This window comes from Rhinoraja longicauda, chromosome 24 (assembly GCF_053455715.1).
Source record: "Rhinoraja longicauda isolate Sanriku21f chromosome 24, sRhiLon1.1, whole genome shotgun sequence".
Taxonomy (NCBI): Eukaryota; Metazoa; Chordata; class Chondrichthyes; order Rajiformes; family Arhynchobatidae; genus Rhinoraja; species Rhinoraja longicauda.
This window is the reverse complement of record NC_135976.1, coordinates 27,912,869-27,935,066: the sequence shown is the minus strand read 5'-3', so window position 1 is coordinate 27,935,066 and position 22,198 is coordinate 27,912,869. Positions and strand designations below refer to the sequence as shown.

The window sequence follows — 22,198 nt, the reverse complement described above, 5'->3', positions numbered from 1 at the left end:
GGAAGGCAGAGTATTATCTGAATGGTGTCAAGTTAGGAACAGGGAACGTACAAAGAGATCTGGGTGTCCTAGTGCATCAGTCACTGAAAGGAAGCATGCAGGTACAGCAGGCAGTGAAGAAAGCCAATGGAATGTTGGCCTTCATAACAAGAGGAGTTGAGTATAGGATCAAAGAGGTCCTTCTGCAGTTGTACAGGGCCCTAGTGAGACCGCACCTGGAGTACTGTGTGCAGTTTTGGTCTCCAAATTTGAGGAAGGATATTCTTGCTATTGAGAGCGTGCAGCGTAGGTTTACTAGGTTAATTCCCGGAATGGCGGGACTATCATATGTTGAAAGACTGGAGCGACTAGGCTTGTATACACTGGAATTTAGAAGGATGAGAGGAGATCTTATCGAAACGTATAAGATTATTAAGGGGTTAGACACGTTAGAGGCAGGAAACATGTTCCCAATGTTGGGGGAGTCCAGAACAAGGGGCCACAGTTTAAGAATAAGGGGTTGGCCATTTAGAACTGAGATGAGGAAAAACTTTTTCAGTCAGACTTTTTCAGTCAGAGAGTTGTGAATCTCTGCCTCAGAAGGCAGTGGAGGCCAATTCTCTGAATGCATTCAAGAGAGAGCTGGATAGAGCTCTTAAGGATAGCGGAGTCAGGGGGTATGGGGAGAAGGCAGGAACGGGGTACTGATTGAGAATGATCAGCCATGATCACATTGAATGGCAGTGCTGGCTTGAAGGGCCGAATGGCCTCCTCCTGCACCTATTGTCTATTGTCTATCCCACATGGTCACAGGGAGAACGTGCAAACTCCACACAGATAGCACCCGAGGTCAGGATCGAACCTGGGTCTCTGGCACTGCGAGGCAACGGCTTTAGCAACTGTACCAATGTGCGCGGGCCACTTGAGGATGGACAATAGGCACCGGATTTGCCAGCAACTGAACAATCCGATCACCAACTAGAGAGTGCTCCAGACCTAGCATCAACCTCATTGGAGACCCAATCGGACAATCTGTAAACGGACTTCGCTGGACTTTATCTAGCTCCAAACGTTATTCCCATTATCCTGTATCTGCACACAGCGGACGTCTTGAATGTAATCATGTATAGTCTTTCTGCTGACTGGATAGCATGCAAGAATAAAGCTTTTCACTGTACACCTGACAATAAACTAAACCAAAACAAAAATAAATTAAACTAAAAACTGATATTTCCACATCCTGCTAATGATAAATGAAGACCCGAGCTGTGCAAACATTTTTGGTTTAATTTACTTATTCAAATTAATGTGGATATCATTATCATTCTAAATGCACCAAAAAAAAATGGATAGATGATATTTCGAGGCGAGAGTCCTCTTCAATCTGGGTACGAAGAAGGGGCCTGACCCGAATCGTCACCGATCCATTTTCTCCAGAGATGACTCACTGAGTTACTCCAGCATTTTGTGTCTATCTTTGTATAGACTGGCATCTGCAGTTCCTTTTTACTACTTCATGCTGGGAGTGACCTTCATGCTTATAATTCCAAAGACAATTTAGACCTTAGGTAACCAGAATCTGCAGTGTATAACAAAAAAAAATACTTTATAACACAAACACTTCTGTAAAGATACCACATTCTTTTAAATTACAGTCTCCTGCCTTACCTACAGCAGCTATCGTTGCCAAGAGAATGTTAATTAGCCAAGGGCTCATAGCATGCTCTCCAGTCAAGTTTTGACCTACTTTCGCCGCAAAGTCCCTCTGTTCTGTGTTTTCTCATCTGTCCTTGGGCTTATTTGAGTTTCTGTTTTATAATGACAACATTAGCTTCCCTTCAACCAGGGCTAACTCACCGGATTTCTGAATTGACCACGATCATTGCCACGGATGGACCCTTCATGTGATGCACGGCACAAAATGCAAGAAGAACTTAGCAGGTCAGGCAGCATCCGTGGAAGGAATGGACTGATGAGGTTTCTGGTCTGGCCCCTTCTTCGGCAGTCCGAAGAAGGGTCCCGACCTGAAATGCTGTCTGCCCATTCCTTACATAGATACCACCTGACCCGCTGAAACTTTGCGTTCTGGATCCTATGTGAGGGATGTCCATTGCAACAAAGTGTTGGAGGAACTCAGTGGATCAGGCAGACAATAAGCCTGAAGAAGGGTCCCGACCCAAATAGTTGCCTGTCCATTACCTCCACTGATGCTTAGTTCCTCCAGCACTTTGCATTTTTCTCTTTACTCCAGCATCTGCAGTTTCCCATGTCCTCATGTGATGCATTATTTAATGAAGGTTGGTTAAGGTTATTTTGAAGATGAACAAGGTCAACCTTCCTCCCCCCCTTCCCTCCCTGCTATTCGTTATTCATTGGGCCAGGTACATAAACTGGAATATTAGTTGGCCTGTTCTCAATCCTCTACGGTCACGTGGCGATGGGAAAGAAAGTGGACCATGTCTGATTGTATTTATTCACAAAATGCTGGAGTAACTCAGCAGGTCAGGCAGCATCTCAGGAGAGAAGGAATGGGTGACGTTTCGGGTCGAGACCCTTCTTCAGACTGATGTCAGGGGGGCGGGACAAAGGAAGGATATAGGTGGAGACAGGAAGATAGAGGGAGATCTGGGAAGGAGGAGGGGAAGAGAGGGACAGAGGAACTACCTAAAGTTGGAGAAGTCAATGTTCATACCACTGGGCTGCAAGCTGCCCAGGAAAAATATGAGGTGCTGTTCCTCCAATTTCCGGTGGGCCTCACTATGGCACTGGAGGAGGCCCATGACAGAAAGGTCAGACTGGGAGTGGGAGGGGGAGTTGAAGTGCTCGGCCACTGGAAGATCAGTTTGGTCAATGCGGACCGAGCGCAGGTGTTGAGCGAAGCGATCGCCGAGCCTGCGCTTGGTTTCGGCAATGTAAAGAAGTTGAGATCTGGGGCAGCGGATGCAATAGATGAGGTTGGAGGAGGTGCAGGTGAACCTTTGTCTCACCTGGAAAGACTGTTTGGGTCCTTGGATGGAGTTGAGGGGGGAGGTAAAGGGACAGGTGTTGCATCTCGTGAACATTGGGTTCAAAAGAATGTATTTTGGGAATATAAACCTGTGTCGGCAAGGTTGAGCTGCTGCCTTGCAGCGCCAGAGGCCTGGGGTCAATCCTGATTGTAATGTGCATAAGTAGCCTGGTGTTCATAAGTTCATAAGTTCAAAAGTTCATACATTCGACATGATGGCATAGTGGTAGAGCTACTGCTTTACAGCGCCAGAGACCCGGGTTTGATCCTGAACACGGGTGTTTGTCTGTACTGAGTTTGTACGTTCTCCCTGTGACCTGCGTCGGCCTTCTCCGAGATATTCAGTTTCCTCCCACAATCCAAGGACGTACAGGTTTGTAGGTTTAATTGGCTGGGTGTAAATGTAAAATTGTTCCTAGTGTGCGTAGGGTAGTGTTAATATGCGGGGATCGCTGGTCGGTGCGGACTCGGCGGGCTGAAGGGCCTGTTTCCGCGCTGTATCTCTAAACCAAACCAAACTAAAAATAAGTTCACAAGTTATAGGAGCAGAATTAGGTCATTCGGGCCGTTTTACTCCGCCAGCCAATCATGGCTGATCTATCTCTCCCTCCTAACCCCATTCTCCTGACTTCGCCCCATAACCCCTGACACCCGTACTAATCAAGAATCTATCATTCTCCACTTTAAAAACATCCATTGACTAGGCCTCAACACTGTTGACTCAGACTTGACAATTAGCACTGGAGAAAGCAGGTTGGAACTGTGTAACACTCTTCTGTGAATACACAAAGTATTGCACTGTGCCTTACAATCTAAACAGACAGTTCCTTTTTCTTTCTAATGGGGCCCAAAAGGCACACTTTGTTCATTTTACATGCTGGAGCATGTACACAAACGATTAGATTATGGGCAGAGCAGATTGGAGAATTAGAAATCTGGAGAGCGCGCCTCACTGAGAACTTGTACCCAATTTCTATTATGATTTGTTCAGTTTTTTGTTATTGTCATGTGTACAGTGAAAAGCTATTTTAGTTGCATGCCATCCAGTCAGCGAGAAGACTTTATATGATCACAATCAGTCTGTAAACAAGTGTACAGATACAGGATAAAGGGAAGACTGTTTAGTGCAAGATAATGTCCAGCAAAGTACGATTAAAGATAGGAAAAAACAACTGCAGATGCTGGTTTAAATCGAAGATAGACACAAAATGCTGGAGTAACTCAGTGATCAGGCAGCATCTCTCAGGCAGCATCTTTGGAGAGAAGGAATGGGTGACGTTTCGGGTCGAGACCCTTCTTCAGACTGACCATGGGTCTGAAGAAGGGTTTCGACCCGAAACGTCACCTGTTCCTTCTCTCCAGAGGTGCTGCCTGACCCGTTGAGTTACTCCAGCATTTTGTGTCTGCCTATGATTAAAGATAGTCTGAGGGTCTCCAATGAGGTAGATGAGAGGTCAGGGCCGCTCTCTAGTTGTTGATAGGACGGTTCAGTTGCCTGATATACAGCTGGGAAGAAACTCTCCCTGAATCTGGAGGTTGTGTGTTTTCAAACTTCTGCGACTCTTGCCTGATGGGAAAGGTGACAAGCGGGAGTGCACCGGGAGAGAGTGGTCCTCGATCATGCTGGTGGCCTTGCTGAGGCAGCTTGGTAGTTTGAAGATCTCCAATGGGATAGATGAAAGATCAGGACCACACTCTAGTTGGTGAGAGAACAGTCCACTTGCTGAATAATAGCCTGGGAAGAAACCCCTGCATCTGTAACAGCCGGGAAGAAACTGTCCCTGAATCCCCCAAATCCCTGAACATTAGGTTCAAAAGAATGTATTTTGGGAATATAAACCTGTCTCGGCAAGGTTGTGCAGCGGTAGAGCTGCTGCCTTACAGCGCCAGAGGCCTGGGTTCAATCCTGACTGCAGGTGCTGTCTGTACGGAGTTTGTACGTTCTCCCCGTGACCGCGTGGGTTTGTAAATTGCTCCTATTGTGTAGGATAGTGTAACGGCATCTCTAAAGTCTAAAGTAAAGTCTAAAAATTTGACTAGCTTAGATGGGATAACTTGGTCGGTCAGCATTGACAAATTGGGCTATTTGTCCATGAGTCTATACGTGGATTGAATGTACATACCCATGATATACGAGTATCATATGTGTCTATAATACAACACAGATCATTCTCAGGGTGTTGTTGGGCTGAAGAGATGAGGGACCACATTCAGATAAAGCTTTGAAAGGGAATAGAAATCTCTGACACCTATCTCAGGGAATGTGTTGAAATGGACAGCGTGGGGTGGACCACTGTCGTTCTGGTGAACTTTACTTTAGACTTTAGGGATACAGCGTGGAAACAGGCCCTTCGGCCCACCGAGTCTATGCCGACCAGCGGTCACACTAGCACCATCCTACACACTGTGGACAAGTTACAATTTTACTGAAGCCAATTAACCTACAAACCCGCACGTCTTTGGAGCGTGGGAGGAAACCGGAGCACCCGGAGAAAAACCCACGCTGTCACGGGGAGAACGTACAAACTCCGTGCAGACAACATCTGTAGTCGGGATCGAACCCGGGTCTCTGGCGCTGTAAGGCAGCAGTTCTACCGCTGCGCCACCATGCCACCCACAACCCTGTTTGGAGAGGAATATTAAAATTAACATTCACTGGGCAATCTCTACTCTAACGAAACCAATTCCAGAATCTGCTACACATTATAAGATGATTATTAGGGAGACGTATCCAATCTATTTATCATTTAACAGAGAGGACTGGGACATGGCCAGCCTTCACAATTGTATCGCTTCAGATATTTGTTATGGTGTGCACATCTTCTCGTGCGTTGGCAAGCAGCCTCATGTACCCTCAGCCCCGGGCATCTCACATAGTCCTGCCTCCACCTCCTCCCTCATCTCCACTCCCCAGCCTGACACCTCACCTTCGCCCTCCTGCCCACTCCCTCACCTTCATCCTTGTGTTTCTTCTCCCCCTCCTCCACCTCACACCTCACTCCTACCCTTCCCCCTCTTATCCATCTCTCCCAGTTGCAACCCTCTCTCTCCGTCCCTCCTCCACCCAAGTCGTTGCTCTAGCTTCCAAGTCGTCTTGTTGTGTCTCATTGTCTGTAACTCGTTTTCACCTAGCCCACGGCTAACATTGGCCTCTGTCTCCTTTATCATCGTTACTTTTTTGCATATCTTTCATTCATTTGTTCTCTATCTCTCTATATCACCGTCTATATCTCTTGTTTCCCTTTCCCCTGACTCCAGAGATGCTGACTGACCCGCTGAGTTATTCCAGCTTTTTGTGTCCATCTTCGGTTTAAACCAGCATCTGCAGTTCCTTCTTACGGCGCTACTGGCCTGGAATCTCCAGTGAATTACTCACCGGGCTTTAGACTGTAGAGTTTAGCAAGACAGCGTTGAAACACAGACCTTCAGCCCTGCGAGTCCGTGCCGACCAGCGATCACCCCGTACACTAATTATACCCTACACACTAGGGACAATTTGCAGAAGCCAATTACCCTACAAACCTGTAAGTCTTTGGATGGTGGGAGGAAGCCGGAGCACCTGGAGAAAACCCACACGGTCACAGGGAGAATGTACAAACTCCACGTGGACAGCATCCCATAGTCGGGATCGAACCAGGGTCTCTGGCGCTGTAAGCGCTGTAAGGGACCAACTCTACCGCTGAGCCACCATTCAGCCCAGAGACTGAATGAAAAAAGCCTGCTAATCCCCTGAAAGTCAAATATGCAAAGCACCAGCACGAAAGCTTCAATCCTTTTGAGTGATTTCCAATTCTAATTACTTTAGAGTCATTGGGCCAGAGAAGATGAGACCTGGACTGCCCAATGTGCTAGAGTAATGTCGGCACCACAGGATGGGTAGGAATGTCTCTGTCAATTGGGGAGGAATGCAATCAAGGGAAAGTGATAGGACTGCATCTTCAGATAAGGTCTTTCCAGCCGCGGCAAGCTGAATAGAAAAATAGAAACATGGAAACGTAGAAACATGGAAACATGGAAACATGGAAACATGGAAACATGGAAACATAGAAACATGGAAACATAGAAACATATAAACAATGAAACATGGAAACATAGAAACATAGAAACATAGAAACATAGAAACAATGAAACATAGAAACATGGAAACAAGGAAACATGGATACATAGAAACATGGAAACATGGAAACATAGAAACATAGAAACATAGAAACATAGAAACAATGAAACATAGAAACATGGAAACAAGGAAACATGGATACATAGAAACATGGAAACATGGAAACATAGAAACATAGAAACATGGAAACATGGAAACATAGAAACATGGAAACATGGAAACATGGAAACATAGAAACATAGAAACATAGAAACATAGAACATAGAAACATAGAAACATAGAAACATAGAAACATGGAAACATGGAAACATAAAAACATAAAAACATAGAAACACGGAAACATAGAAACATAGAAACATGGATACATAGAAACATAGAAACAATGATACATAGAAACATAGAAACATGGAAACATGGAAACATGGAAACATGGATACATAGAAACATAGAAACATGGAAACATGGAAACATAGAAACATAGAAACAATGAAACATAGAAACATGGAAACATAAAAACATAGAAACATAGAAACATAGAAACAATGAAATATGGAAATATAGAAACATGGAAACATGGAAACATGGAAACATGGAAACATGGAAACATGGAAACATGGAAACATGGAAACATGGAAACAATGAAACATGGAAACATGGAAACCTGGAAACATGGAAACATGGAAACAATGAAACATGGAAACATGGAAACCTGGAAACATGGAAACATGGAAACAATGAAACATGGAAACATACATACATAGAAACATAGAAACAATGAAACATGGAAACATGGAAACAATGAAACATAGAAACTTGGAAACATAGAAACAATTAAATATGGAAATGTAGAAACATGGAAACATGGAAACAATGAAACATGGAAACATAGAAACATAGAAACATAGAAACATGGAAACAATGAAACATGTTAACATGGAAACAATGAAACATGGAAACATAGAAACAATGAAACATGGAAACATAGAAACAGTACCCCGTTCCTGCTTTCTCTCCATATCCCTTGATTCCGTTAGCCCAAAGAGTTATATGTAACTCTCCCTTGAAAACATCCAGTGAATTGGGCTCCACTGCCTTCTGTGGCAGAAAGTTTCACAGATTCACAACTCTCTGGGTGAAAAAGTTTTTCCTCATCTCAGTCCTAAATGGCCTACCCCTTATTCTTAAACTGGTGACCCCTGGTTCTGGACTCCCCAACATGGGGAACATTATTCCTACTTCTAGCATGTCCAATTCCCTTAAGAATTCAATATGTTTCTATAAGATCCCCTCTCATCCTTCTAAATTCCAGTGAATATAAGCCCAGTCGATCCATTCAGTCGATTCAGGTGAACACCTGTGTGAAGCTGAATGCCTTATTGCATTAATACTGCACAGCCATGGGAGGCGTTTAACAATCGAGGTGGCCCAGTATTTCCATGAAACCAAGGCCAGTGGAGATCAATAATAACCAGGCTTTGGAAGATTGCAGGAACTGATCACCACTAACATTTCTTACATTTGTATTACTATTTATTTTACCGATATTCGCATTTTCATTGCTTAACAACCCTCTACTTAGATTTTTTTCCCCTGTATAATTAGGTTTAGGTTTATTTTTGTCATGTGTACCAACGTACTGTGGAAAAGTTCATGTTCATAACTCGTAGAAGCAGAATTTGTCCATTCGGGTCTACTCCACCATTCAATCACGGTGGATCTATTGTTCCCTCTCAACACCATTCCCCTGTCTCCTCCCCTGGTCTTTGTGTCCTTAATTATCACCCTCCTGTAATTCTATCCCCTTCACCCTCTCCCCCCTTGACATGGGTTAATCTGCCTAACATTCTACATCACTCCTCAGTTCAACTATCACCTACCGACCCCTGTCTCACCCCACCTTCTTTCATAAGTTCGCGTTCATAAGTTCTAGAAGCAAAATTAGGCCATTCAGCCCATCAAGTCGACTCTGCCCATTCAATCATGGCTGATCTGTCTTTTCCTCTCGAGCTCTTTCTCCTGCTTTATCTCCATACCATTGATACTTTTACTGATCAACAATCTGCCAGTGACCGCCTTGAAAATACCCAATGACGGCCTCCACCGCCGTCTGTGGCAATGAATTCCAGATTCACCACCCTCTGGCTAAAGCAATTCTTCCTCATCTCCATTCTAAAGGTACGTCCTTTTATTCTGGGGCTGTGCCCTCTGGTCCTAGACTCTCCCCACTTTGTGCTCTGTTTTTGCACGCTATCCAAACAGATCTGATATATCATAAATAAATACAATCAAGTCAAGCTCAAGTTCAGCACACAGATCAAAAGGCAAGATGCAGAGTGCAGACTATAATTCACAGCACTGTAGCACATCAGTTCCATAGACAATGGGCAACATCGATGGAAGACATGGACAGGCAACGTTTCGGGTCAGGGTCTTTCTTCAGACTAAGTGCAGTGGTGGGGAAGAACACTGGAAAAGAGATATCGGGGTGAGACAAAGCCAGGCAGGTGATAGATGGATAGACACAAACTGCTGGGGTAACTCAGTGGGTCGGGCAACATCTCTGGAGACAAGGTAATGGGTGACGTTTCGGGTTGGAACCCTTCATCAGCCTGCAATCTGAAGTCTGAGAACGGTCCCGACCCAAAACGTCACCCATCCTTTTTCTCCAGAGATGCTGCCTGTCCTGCTGAGTTTTTTTTTTAGTTTAGACACACAGAGCCGAAACTGGCCCTTCGGCCCATCGAGTCTGCAACCGACCAGCGATCCCCAAATTGGAGGAACAGCACTTCATATTTCGCCTGGGCAGCTTGCAGCACAGTGGTATGAACATCGACTTCTCCAACTTTAGATAGTTCCTCTGTCCCTCTCTTCCCCCCCCCCCCCTCACCTTCCCAGATCTCCCTCTATCTTACTGTCTCCACCTATATCCTTTCTTTGTCCCGCCCCCTTGACATCAGTCTGAAGAAGGGTCTCGACCCAAAACGTCGCCCATTCCTTCTCTCCCGAGATGCTGCCTGACCTGCTGAGTTACTCCAGCATTTTGTGAATAAATGCCTGCACATTAACACTACCCTACATACACTAGGGACAATTTACAATGACACCAGGCCAATTAACCTACAAACCTGTACTCCTTTGGAATGTGGGAGGAAACCAAAGATTTAGAAGGATGAGGGGGGATCTTATTGAAACATATAAGATAATTAGGGGATTGGACACATTAGAGGCAGGAAACATGTTCCCAATGTTGGGGGAGTCCAGAACAAGGGGCCACAGTTTAAGAATAAGGGGTAGACCATTTAGAACGGAGATGAGGAAGAACTTTTTCAGTCAGAGAGTGGTGAAGGTGTGGAATTCTCTGCCTCAGAAGGCAGTGGAGGCCAGTTCGTTGGATGCTTTCAAGAGAGAGCTGGATAGAGCTCTTAAGGATAGCAGAGTGAGGGGGTATGGGGAGAAGGCAGGAACGGGGTACTGATTGAGAGTGATCAGCCATGATCGCATTGAATGGCGGTGCTGGCTCAAAGGGCCGAATGGCCTACTCCTGCACCTATTGTCTATTGTCCCACCCCCACTGACATCAGTCTGAAGAAGGGTCTCGACCCGAAACGTCGCCCATTCCTTCTCTCCCGAGATGCTGCCTGACCTGCTGAGTTACTCCAGCATTTTGTGAATAAATGCCCGCACATTAACACTACCCTACATACATTAGGGACAATTTACAACTACACCAGGCCAATTAACCTACAAACCTGTACGCCTTTGGAATGTGGGAGGAAACCAAAGATCTCGGAGAAAACCCACGCAGGTCACGGGGGGAGCGTACAAACTCCGTACGGACAGCACCCGTAGTCAGGATCGCACCCGGGACTCTGGCGCTGTGAGGCGGCAGCTCTGTCGATGCGGGAAGCATTGGCGGCTCAGGGTGGCACGTCACGTTTCACCCGCGTGAGCGATGAGAGAAATCATTCCAACCGAAAATAAATTTTTGTTCCGATTTTTCAGACATGATGTCGACTTTGCTCTGCGTAAACATTAATTAAACTGTGAGACGGATCAACGCAGAGGGAAGGCATTACAAGCTGATCAGTATTCCACAGCTGCAAGCGTTCAGGGATGCTCAGCGTCAACAGATGGTGGTTTTATCCACACTGGTACTCTCACCAAAGGGATGAGCTCACACACCCCTTCTTCGGGGCTGCGTTGCACCCCTGTTCATGGTGGCAGTGAAAATTAAAAAGTAATACGTTTTGGACAAAATTAAAAAAGGAAAGAGAATGACAGAAGGAGAGGGTCTCGACCCGAAACAGCCACCTCACCTGTTTTGTGCGTCTCCAGCTTGGTTGTTTAAATTCTCCACAGTCCTACCCCAGAATTATCTTTCTCCTCATTGCCACACATATCTCCAAGATTCAAGATTCAAGATAGCTTTATTTGTCATCCAATATTGGACGAAATTCAGTCACCCACAGTCCAACAATAAAAGCATTAAATAAGCATTAAAATTACAGTCCAGTCTGTTGTTTGTGCTTTACTTCTTACTGTGGAGTGTACACATCCCCTCTGTGTATATCTCCATAGAAAGCATCTCAGGAGAGAAGGAATGGGTGATGTTTTGGGTCGAGACCCTTCTTCAGACTGAAGACCCGAAACGTCACCCATTCCTTCTCTCGTGAGATGCTGCCTGACCTGCTGAGTTACTCCAGCATTGTGTGAAATAAATACCTTCGATTTGTACCAGCATCTGCAGTTATTTTCTTACACTTTCCATAGAAAGCTATACTGTAGATATATGTTCCATTGACCAATGCTGCCATTTGTTTCGAGAGGGCTTGTATCACAAGGCTCTGGTCAGGCCGCATTATTTTGGGCACCCTATCTGAGGAAGGATGTGCTGGCCCTGGAGAGGGTCCAGAGGAGGTTGACAAGAATGATCCTAGGAATGAGTGGGTTAACATATGATGAGCATTTGACAGCACTGGGCCTGTACTCGCTGGAGTTTAGAAGAATGAGGGGGGACCCTCATTGAAACGTACAGGATAGTGAAAGGCTTGGATAGAGTGGATGTGGAGAGGATGTTTCCACTAGTGGGAGAGTCTAGGACGAGAGGTCACAGCCTCAGAATTAAAGGACGTTCTTTTCTGAAGGAGATGTGGAGGAATTTCTTTAGTCAGGGGGTGGTGAATCTGTGGAATTCTTTGGTCAGTGGATATTTTTAAAGCAGAGATAGATAGATAGATTCTTGATTAGTACAGGTGTCAAGGATTATGGGGAGAAGGCAGGAGAATGGGTTTAGTAGGGGGATATACTGTAGATCAGCCATGATTGAATGGCGGAGTAGACTTGATGGGCCGAATGGACTAATTCTGCTCCTAGAACTTATGAACTTATGAGCGCTGTGCATTAAACTTGCCTAGCACCACAGAATATTGACATTCAAGCCACTTTGGTCGGTTCAGTTTAAGATTTTATTAAAGATTAAAATTGCATTTATAAGCTAATTTCTCGACTGAATGCTCTCGGAATAGGTTGTGGCTCGAGCTGGAAAATTATGACCGCACACACCTCGATTGTCCAATTGTTTAACTGAATCCGTGCAAAACTGGGCTGATTAGGCAATCGGCCCCGTGTCACCATATCCTTCAAGCACGATGATTCATGTGTGGCTTCCACTGAACGTTGGACATGCCTTAAAAAAGAAACACAAAGTGATACAGTGGGTTAGGCAGTGTTGGGTCAGGCCGGGCAGCACGGTGGCGTAGCGGTAGAGTTGCTGCTTTACACTGCCAGAGACCCAGGTTTGAACCTGACTACGGGTGCTGTCTGTGCGGTGTTTATACGTTCTCCCCGTGACCTGCGTGGGTTTTCTCCAGTGGGTCGAAGGGCCTGTTTTCACACTAGCTCCAAATTAGACTAAACTAAACTAAAGATAGACACAAAATGCTGGAGTAACAAGGCGTGTGTGTGTGTGTGTGTGTGTGTGTGTGTGTGTGTGTGTGTGTGTGTGTGTGTGTGTGTGTGTGCGCGTGTGCGCTGCGCGTATGTGTTCGTGCACGTGGGCGCGCGTGTGTGCGTGCGTGTGGGCGTGCGTGTGTGTGGGCGTGCGTGTGTGTGGATGTGCGTGCAAGTGCATGTGTGCTTGTGTGTGTGCGTGCGCGTGTGCGTGTGTGTGTATTGGTGTGTTTGTGTGTGTGTGTGTGCATGTGATTGTGCACGTGTGTGTGTGCATGGGTGTGTGCGTGCGCATGAGTGTGTGTGTGTGTGGGTGTGAATGTGCGCGCACATGTGAGTGTGTGCATGGGTGTGTGTAGGTGTGTGTGTGGGTGTGCAAATGTGTGTGTGTGTGTTTGCGCGTGCGTGTGTGTATGTAATGAAGTTCCTAATTTAACAGCATGGCGACTTGCAAAGCCAGCTACATGCGTCCATTGTTTATAAGGAACTAAACACAGCAGAACCTCACTAACGAGGATGAAAATAAAAAAAACTGCAGGTGCTGGAATTCAGAAATAAAAAGGGAAAATGATGGGCACACTCGGTAGATCAGGCAGCATCCAGTTAACATTTGAGATATTAGACTCTTCAAGATAAAATGTAAACTCTGTTGAAACATAGAGATATAGAAACAGAGAATAGCAGATGCTGGTTTATACCAAAGATAGACACAAAGTGCTGAAGTAACTCAGCGGGTCAGGAGGCTCCTCCTTCCAAGCGCAGGCTCGGCGATCGTTTCGCTGAACACCTTCGCTCAGTCCACCTAGCCCGACATGATCTCCCGGTCGCTAAACACTTTAACTCCCCCTCCCACTCCCACACTGACCTTTCTGTCCTGGGCCTCCTCCACTGTCAGAGTGAGGCCCAATGCAAATTGGAGGAACAGCACCCCATATTTCGCTTGGGCACCTTACAACCCAGTAGTATGAATATTGACTTCTCTAACTTCAAGTAACCCATGCTTTCCCTTTCTCTCCATCCCCTCCCCCACCCTAGTTCTCCGGCCAGTCTGACTGTCCTCCTGATTAAATCTTACTGATTGTATGCCTCATTGTCACCTTCCCCTCAGCTAATAATGATCTATTCTATGTTTTCCTTGCTCAACATCCCCTTTGATCTCTAATTTTCACACCTTATCCTTCCATATCCCTGTGCCTCCCTCTCCCCTGACTCTCAGTCTGAAGAAGGGTCTCGACCCGAAACGTCACCCATTCCTTCTCTCCAGAGATGCTGCCTGACCTGCTGAGTCACTCCAGCGTTTTTGGTCAATCTTATGGATAGGTGACGTATCGGGTCAAGACCTTTCTTCAGACCGGATGGAGTTCTTCTGTCATTTCCACCTCCGGGTCTTTCACCTCCCAGTCTCTAACATTCCCCCTCCTCTTGACTTGATACGTGCTGATCCTGGATAATCAGTTCAGTTCAGTTTCAGTTCTGTTTAATTTATTGTCAGGGGTACCGCAGTACAGTGAAAGGCTTTTTGTTGCGTGCTAACCAGTCAGCAGAAAGGCAGTATATGATTACAATCAATCCATGTACAGCTTACAGATACATCAAGAGTCAAGAGTCGTGTTTTATTGTCATAGTAGACCAAGTGGACCCGTTGGGCCCAAACCTCTCCTGTATTGGTACAGCACCTCTACTCCCCCGTTCCCCTCTCCCCCCCCCTCCTCCCCTCCCCCTCCCCCCCTCCCCTCCCCTTTCCTGCTCCCTTCCCCTCCCCCCACTCCATCCCCCTCAACTCCCCCTTATCCTCCCTCAACCCCCCTTATCCTCCCGCCTCCTCCATCGCTCCCTCCCCCACCGCCCTCCCTCCCTCCCTCCCCCCTCCCTCCCCCTCCCTCACTAGGAGATAGATTTACACTTTAAAATGTGAATAATTAAAAATATAACACCGATTTCAATGAAACTTCTTCCATTAGCACCAAAGGGACGACGGTGAGTACGCTGGGCCTAAAATTGTCACGCTGTCGTGTGCCGTTTTGGCTGCAGTTCAGGAACAAACAAACAAACGATAGTTTTAGTATATAGACTTCCCAGATAGAACAATGAAATTCGTACTTGCTGCAGCATAACAGAATATGTCAACAGTACACTGTAAATAATAATAATAATAATAATAATAATAATAATAATAATAATAATAATAATAATAATAATAATAATAATAATAATAATAATAATAATAATAATAATAATAATAATAATAATAATAATAATAATAATAACCATCATCATCATCATCATCATCATCATCATCATCATCATCATCATCATCATCATCATCATCATCATCATCATCATCATCATCATCATCATCAAGGTGGCGCAGCGATAGAGTTGCTGCCTTTCAGCGAATGCAGCGCCGGAGACTCAGGTTCGATCCTGACTGCGGGCGCCGTCTGTACGGAGTTTGTACGTTCTCCCCGTGACCTGCGTGGGTTTTCCCTGAGATCTTCGGTTTCCTCCCACACTCCAAAGACGTACAGGTTTGTAGGTTAATTGGCTGGGCAAATGTAAAAATTGTCCCTAGTGGGTGTAGGATAGTGTTAGTGTGCGGGGATCGCTGGGCGGTGCGGACCCGGTGGGCCGAAGGGCCTGTTTCTGCGCTGTATCTCTAAATCTAAATCATCATCATCATCATAATAATAATCATAATAATAATAATAGTCGTTTATTGTAGTTCTGAGCTTATTTGAGGTTGTAGCGTTTAATAGCCTGATGGCTGTAGGGAAGAAGCTATTCCTGAACCTGGACGTTACAGTTTTCAGGCTCCTGTACCTTCTTCCCGATGGCAGTGGTGAAGTCAAGTCAAGTCAAGTCAATTTTATTTGTATAGCAAATTTAAAAACAACCCACGTTGACCAAAGTGCTGCACATCTGATTAGGAAAAAAAAAAAAGAAACATACTGTGAGTGTGTGGCCAGGATGGTGTGGGTCTCTGATGATGCTGGCATCATGATGATAAATGATAAGGGAATAACGTTCAGTGCAAGGTAAAGCCAGCAAAGTCCGGTCACGGATAGGCCGAGGGACATCAAAGAGGCAGGTAGTAGTTCAGCGCTGCTCTCTGGTTGTGGTAAAGGGATTCGGTTGCCTGACAACAGCTGGGAAGAAACTGTTCCTGAATCTGGTGTTGTGCGGGTTCACACTTCAACGTTGAACTGGGTACGGCAGAGGTTAAAAGAAGTCAAGGGATGCCGCTTTGCACAGTCAGTCTGTGAAGAACAGCACTCAACTCAAGGAGCAGATTAGTCCCACACCCATGACAGCAAAGCAGTTTTGAAGAACTGTTGAAGAGGTATCAAATGAACCAGATGCGAACCTATCCTGACTGAGTGATGTGCTCAGATGGTCTCTGTTAAGAGATACTACCGCATTGTTGCACACACAAGCTCCTCTTCACAGCCGTGATAAAGAGAGGGGACTTTTAAATAATGAGACTGTTATCAACGAGAAATAGGATGCTGGAATTGGTTATTGGAATTGGAATTGTGGACGCAATCCAGACCATCACACAAACCAACCTCCATCGACTCATTTTACACACATGCTGCCTCGGCAAGCCCACCCCGGCCTCTCCCTACAATTAACCTACAAACCTGTTCTTTATCATATCATATTATATCATATATATACAGCCGGAAACAGGCCTTTTCGGCCCTCCAAGTCCGTGCCGCCCAGCGATCCCCGTACATTAACACTATCCTACACCCACTAGGGACAATTTTTACATTTACCCAGCCAATTAACCTACATACCTGTACGTCTTTGGAGTGTGGGAGGAAACCGAAGATCTCGGAGAAAACCCACGCAGGTCACGGGGAGAACGTACAAACTCCTTACAGTGCAGCACCCGTAGTCAGGATCGAACCAGAGTCTCCGGCGCTGCATTCGCTGTAAAGCAGCAACTCTACCGCTGCGCTACCGTGCCGCCCTTTAGTCAGAGGGTGGTGAATCTGCAGAATTCTTTACCACAGAAGGCTATGGAGGCCATGTCAATGGATATTTTTAAGGCAGAGATAGATAGATTCTTGATTAGGACGGGTGTCAGAGGTTATGGGGAGAAGGCAGGAGAATGGGGTTAGGAGGGCGGGATAAATCAGCCACGATTGAACGGCGGAGTAGACTCGATGGGCCGAATGGCCTAATTCTGCTCCTATCACGTATGACCTTGCGTACGTCTTCAGAGTGTGAGAGGAAATCGAGGCACCCAAATGCTTGCACTTTTTTAGCCTGTGTTTTTTCTTTAACTGTAACACTATTATCCTGTGACACAGTGTTCTGCACTCTTGTGTATTTTTCTCTTTGCACTACCGATTGTACTTGTCTATGACATAGTTATACTCATGTCTGGTACAATAGATTTGGCTGGATAGCACGTGAACAAAGTTTTCGCTTTATCTCGGTACGTGTGGCAATACTAATAGACGGTGTCGGTCCTTTGCTTATTAAGGGAATCAGTGGAATGAGGGGTTAAGGCTGAAGTGAAAGATTAGCTCTGACTTTATTGAACAGAGAGTCAGAAGAGGCTGAAAGGCCAACTCCTGTTTTTTAATATTTTCTTATTGTGATCTTGCGAGAAACCTTGCTAAGATCCAAGTAAGGTGGTGAATCTGTGGAATTCATCGCCACAGACGGCTGTGGAGGCCAAGTCAATGGATATTTTCAAGGCGGAGATTGGCTGATTCTTGACTAGTAGGGGTGTCAGGGATTTTGGGGAGAAGGCAGGAGAATCCCCCACACATTAACACCATCCTACACACACTAGGGACAATTTACTATCTTACCAAGCCAATTAACCTACAAACTGAAGAAGGGTCTCGACCCGAAACGTCACCCATTCCTTCTCTCCCGAGATGCTACCTGACCTGCTGAGTTACTCCAGCATTTTGTGAATAAATCACCCTTCAAACCTGTACGTCTTTGGAGTTTGGGAGGAAACCAGAGCTCCCGGAGAAAACCCACATGGTTACAGGGGGAACGTACAAACTCCGTACAGACAGCACCCGTAGTCAGGACTGAACCCGGGTCTCTGGCGCTGTAAGGCAGCAACTCTACCGCTGTGCCTCGATGCTGCCCTACATTGCACATTGAACAAGCTCGAACTTTTCTGATTTTACATTTTGATCGGTTGAAAGTGTTTTCATTGGATTTTAGTTTAGTTTAGTTTGGAGATAACAGCGAGGAAACAGGCCATTCGGCCCACCGAGTCCGTGCCGACCAGCAATCCACTAAGGGCCTCATTCTGTTCCTATGACTTATGAACCTATGAACATGTGGCAATAGAGCATATTCCAATGTACTCCAGACTGATATGGATTTGAGTAGTTACGGCATAACTATCTTCAACAGACAGATGGACTATCTGGAACAGCCTCGACCCGAAACGTCACTTATTCATGTTCTCCCGAGATGCTGCCTGACCTGCTGAGTAACTCCAGCACTTTGAGTCCTTTTGTGAATTAACCCGCATCTGCAGTTTCTTGTTTCCAGATAGAGTATATTTCCGGATCGAAATGAGTGATATATTGAAGACATAATGAAGTGCAGATGCTGGAGTTTTGAGCAAAACACAAAAGTGCAGGAGCAGGTCAGACAATTGTGTGGGAAAGAACTGCAGATGCTGGTTTAAATCGAAGACAGACACAAAATGCTGGAGTAACTCAGCGGGACAGGCAACATCTCTGGAGAGAAGGAATGGGTGACGTTTCGGGCCGAGACCATCCAGTCCGAAGAAGGGTCTCGCCCAGAAACGTCACCCGTTCCTTCTCTCCAGGGATGCTGCCTGACCCGCTGAGTTACTCCAACATTTTGTGTCCAGGTCAGACATCTTCTGGGGAGGGAATGAGTAGGCAATGTTTCTCCTTGTCATAAGGTCATAAGGAATAGGAGTAGAATTAGGCCATTCGGCCCATCAAGTCTACCCCGCCATTCAATCGTGGCTGAACTATCTCTTTCTCTCAACACCATTCTCCTGCCTTCTCCCCGTAACCTCTGACATCCCTGACGCCCATACTAATCAAGACTTGTTTCTCTTGTAGCTATGGCGATATGGTACCGAAGACGATCGCTGGGAAGATCTTTGGCTCCATCTGCTCCTTGAGCGGAGTGCTGGTGATCGCTCTGCCCGTCCCGGTCATCGTTTCCAACTTCAGCCGGATCTACCACCAGAACCAACGGGCGGACAAGCGCCGAGCACAGAAGGTAAACGTCCTCAATCAGCCCGTTCCCACGGCAACTCCCACCTCTCCCTCACCGGGGGGTCTACGAGCATTGAGCAGATCAATTAAAAGTCACGACGGTCACATTTGTCCCCACCCCCCTCCTCCCCCCTCCTTCCTCCAGCCTCTGCTATCTTTAAGGCAGAGACAGACAAATTCTTGATTAGAAAGGGTGTCAAGGGTTACGGGGTGAAGGCAGGAAAATGGGATTAGGAGGCAGGGAGCAGCCGTGATTGAATGGCGGAGTAGACTCAATGGGCCGAATGGCCTAATTCTACCTCTATAACTTGTAAACTTGTCAACATTTATAAGATTAACCCTCACCCTCCTGCGCTTAGGATTAGGAGGCAGGGAGCAGCCATGATTGAATGGCGGAGTGGATTCGACGGGCCGAATTGCCTAATTCTGCTCCTATAATTTGTGAACATGAAACCGAAATGAGCACCATTCTATCCTTCCTAGAGGTGGCACGGTGGCGCAGCGGTAGAGTTGCTGCCTTACAGCGCCAGAGACCCGGGTTCGATCCTGACTACGGGCGCTGTCTGTACGGAGTTTGTAGGTTCTCCCTGCGACCGCGTAGGTTTTCGCCCGGTGCTCCATTTTTTTTCCCGCATTCCAGAGACGTACAGGATTGTGGGTTAATAGGCTTCTGTAAATTGCCCCGAATGTGTAGGATAGTGCTAGTGTAGGGGGCGATCATTGGCCAGCACGGACATGGTGGGCTCCCAGAGGAGGTAGTTGAGGCAGATACTATACCAATATTTCAAAGGCAATGGACAAATACATGAATAGGAATGCTTTAGGGGGATTTGGGCCAAACTTGATGGGCCGAATGGCCTAATTCTGCTCCAAGAACTTATGAACCTAGCAAGAAGCACAGAAGCCATTAAAAAACATTTGCCCAGTATTAATGCACAATACTACCCTGTCACTTGTGAATTTATGTACTTATGAAACCAAGAAATCCTGTGAGAAAATTGGTATTGGTACTGGTACTGTTTCATTATTGTCATGTGCACCGTGAAAAGATACAGTGAAATTGTTTTGAATAGGATGAATGTAATGGGCATATTTTTCACAACAGCAAAGATGGAAATTTGGGATAATATTTCAGGAAGTGTACCGGAATGTACCTGGCATAGTACACTAGAAAGCTAGTAGGTAACGATATTAATGTTTAAAGGGTGATCGTAGTATAAGCATAAATTGAGGAAGATGAGAAGTGGTGTGTGTGTGTGTGTGTGTGTGTGTGTGTGTGTGTGTGTGTGTGTGTGTGTGTGTGTGTGTGTGTGTGTGTGTGTGTGTGTGTGTGTGTGTGTGTGTGTGTGTGTGTGTGGGTGTGTGTGTGTGTGTGTGTGTGTGTGTGTGTGTGTGTGTGTCCACATGTGCGTTTGTGTGTTAATGTGTGAGTGTGTGTGCATGTGTGTGTACATGTGTGAGTGTGAATGTGGGTGTATGTGGGTACATGTGTGTGTGTATACATGTATGTGTGTGCATGTATTTGTCTGAGTATGTGCGTGAGTGGGAGCATGTATACATGTGTGAGTGTGTACATGTGTGTGTGTACATGTGTGCGTGTGTGTTCATGTATATGTGCATGTGGCTGTGTGAGTGTATGTATGTGTGTGAGTGTGAACATGTGTGTGTGTGCATGTGTGTTCATGTGTATGTGCATGTGGCTGTGTGAGTGTATGTATGTGTGTGTGTGAACATGTTTGTACATGTGTGTGTTTGTGTTCATGTATATGTGCATGTGGATGTGTGAGCGTATGTGTGTGTGTGTGTGTGAGTGTGAACATGTGTGTGCGTGCGTGTGTGTTCATGTGTACGTGCATGTGGTTGCGTGAGTGTGTGTTCATGTGTACGTGCATGTGGTTGCGTGAGTGTGTGTATGTATGTGTGCGAGTGTGTGTGTGAGTGTCAGCGTGTATGTGTTAGTGTGTGTGCACGTGTCAGTGTGAGTGTGCTAGCCCTTTTCGTTGTGCACCAGGATTGTACCGAACACGCAGAGCGAAAGTGCGAGAGGGAGAGACAGTTGTAATTGATGTGGATAATTATTGCTGAGACAACCTTGTTTCTCTTCACAGAAAGCCAGGCTTGCGAGGATAAAGATAGCGAAAACTGGAAACGCCAATGCCTATCTGCAGATCAAACGTAACGGATTGATGAATGACCCATTGGAGCTCACAGTAGGTGCAACGTTACATTGTTCAGAGGTTCAGGGAAAATGGTAAAGAGCTCTTCGAAATGATTGAACTCTTTATATTGGAGGCCAATTTCACAAGAACGTAAATTGCGTGTGCCTGTCCCCTGTTTACGTCACTGGTGGGCAGTTCCTGGACGCATTCAAGCTCAACCAAGTACCCTTTCATACCTTTCATTCATTTGTTCTTCCTACCTTTTCATATCTCTAGTTTCCCTCTCCCCTGACTCTCAGTCTGAAGAAGAGTCTCGGCCCGAAACGTCGCCTGTTCCTTTTCTCCACAGATGCTGCCTGACTTGCTCCCTGACCCCGCTGAGTTACTCCAGCATTTTGTGTCCGTCTTCGGTGTAAGCCAAGACCTGCAGTTCCTTCCCATGCATATCCTATACTTTTATTGTGTAGGAAGGAACTGCAGATGCTGGTTTACACTGAAGACAGGCACAAAATTAACAGACAGACAGACAGACATAAAAACAGCTTTTTTTCCGCAAGTAGTAGCTCTACTCAACAACCAAAAGTCTGTAGTCTCTTTGTGCTCTGGTTTATTTCACTCACACCTTTAAACCCGTAATGATGTTTTAATGTTTTATGGTTTATTCTTAATTGTTTACTGTATGTTCGTGTTGTTACTTGCGGGCGGAGCACCAAGGCACATTCCTTGTATGTGTACATACTTGGCC

General features: G+C 45.9%; 1 protein-coding gene across 1 annotated transcript in view; it reads left to right on the top strand.

Annotated features, from left to right (window-relative positions):
* Positions 1 to 22,198, top strand: part of kcnd3 (potassium voltage-gated channel, Shal-related subfamily, member 3) — a 272,005-nt gene that overhangs the window by 217,755 nt on the left and 32,052 nt on the right. The window contains 2 exon segments of the mRNA XM_078420887.1: positions 19,136 to 19,298; positions 21,403 to 21,504. Coding sequence (XP_078277013.1) covers positions 19,136 to 19,298; positions 21,403 to 21,504 — 265 coding nt within the window.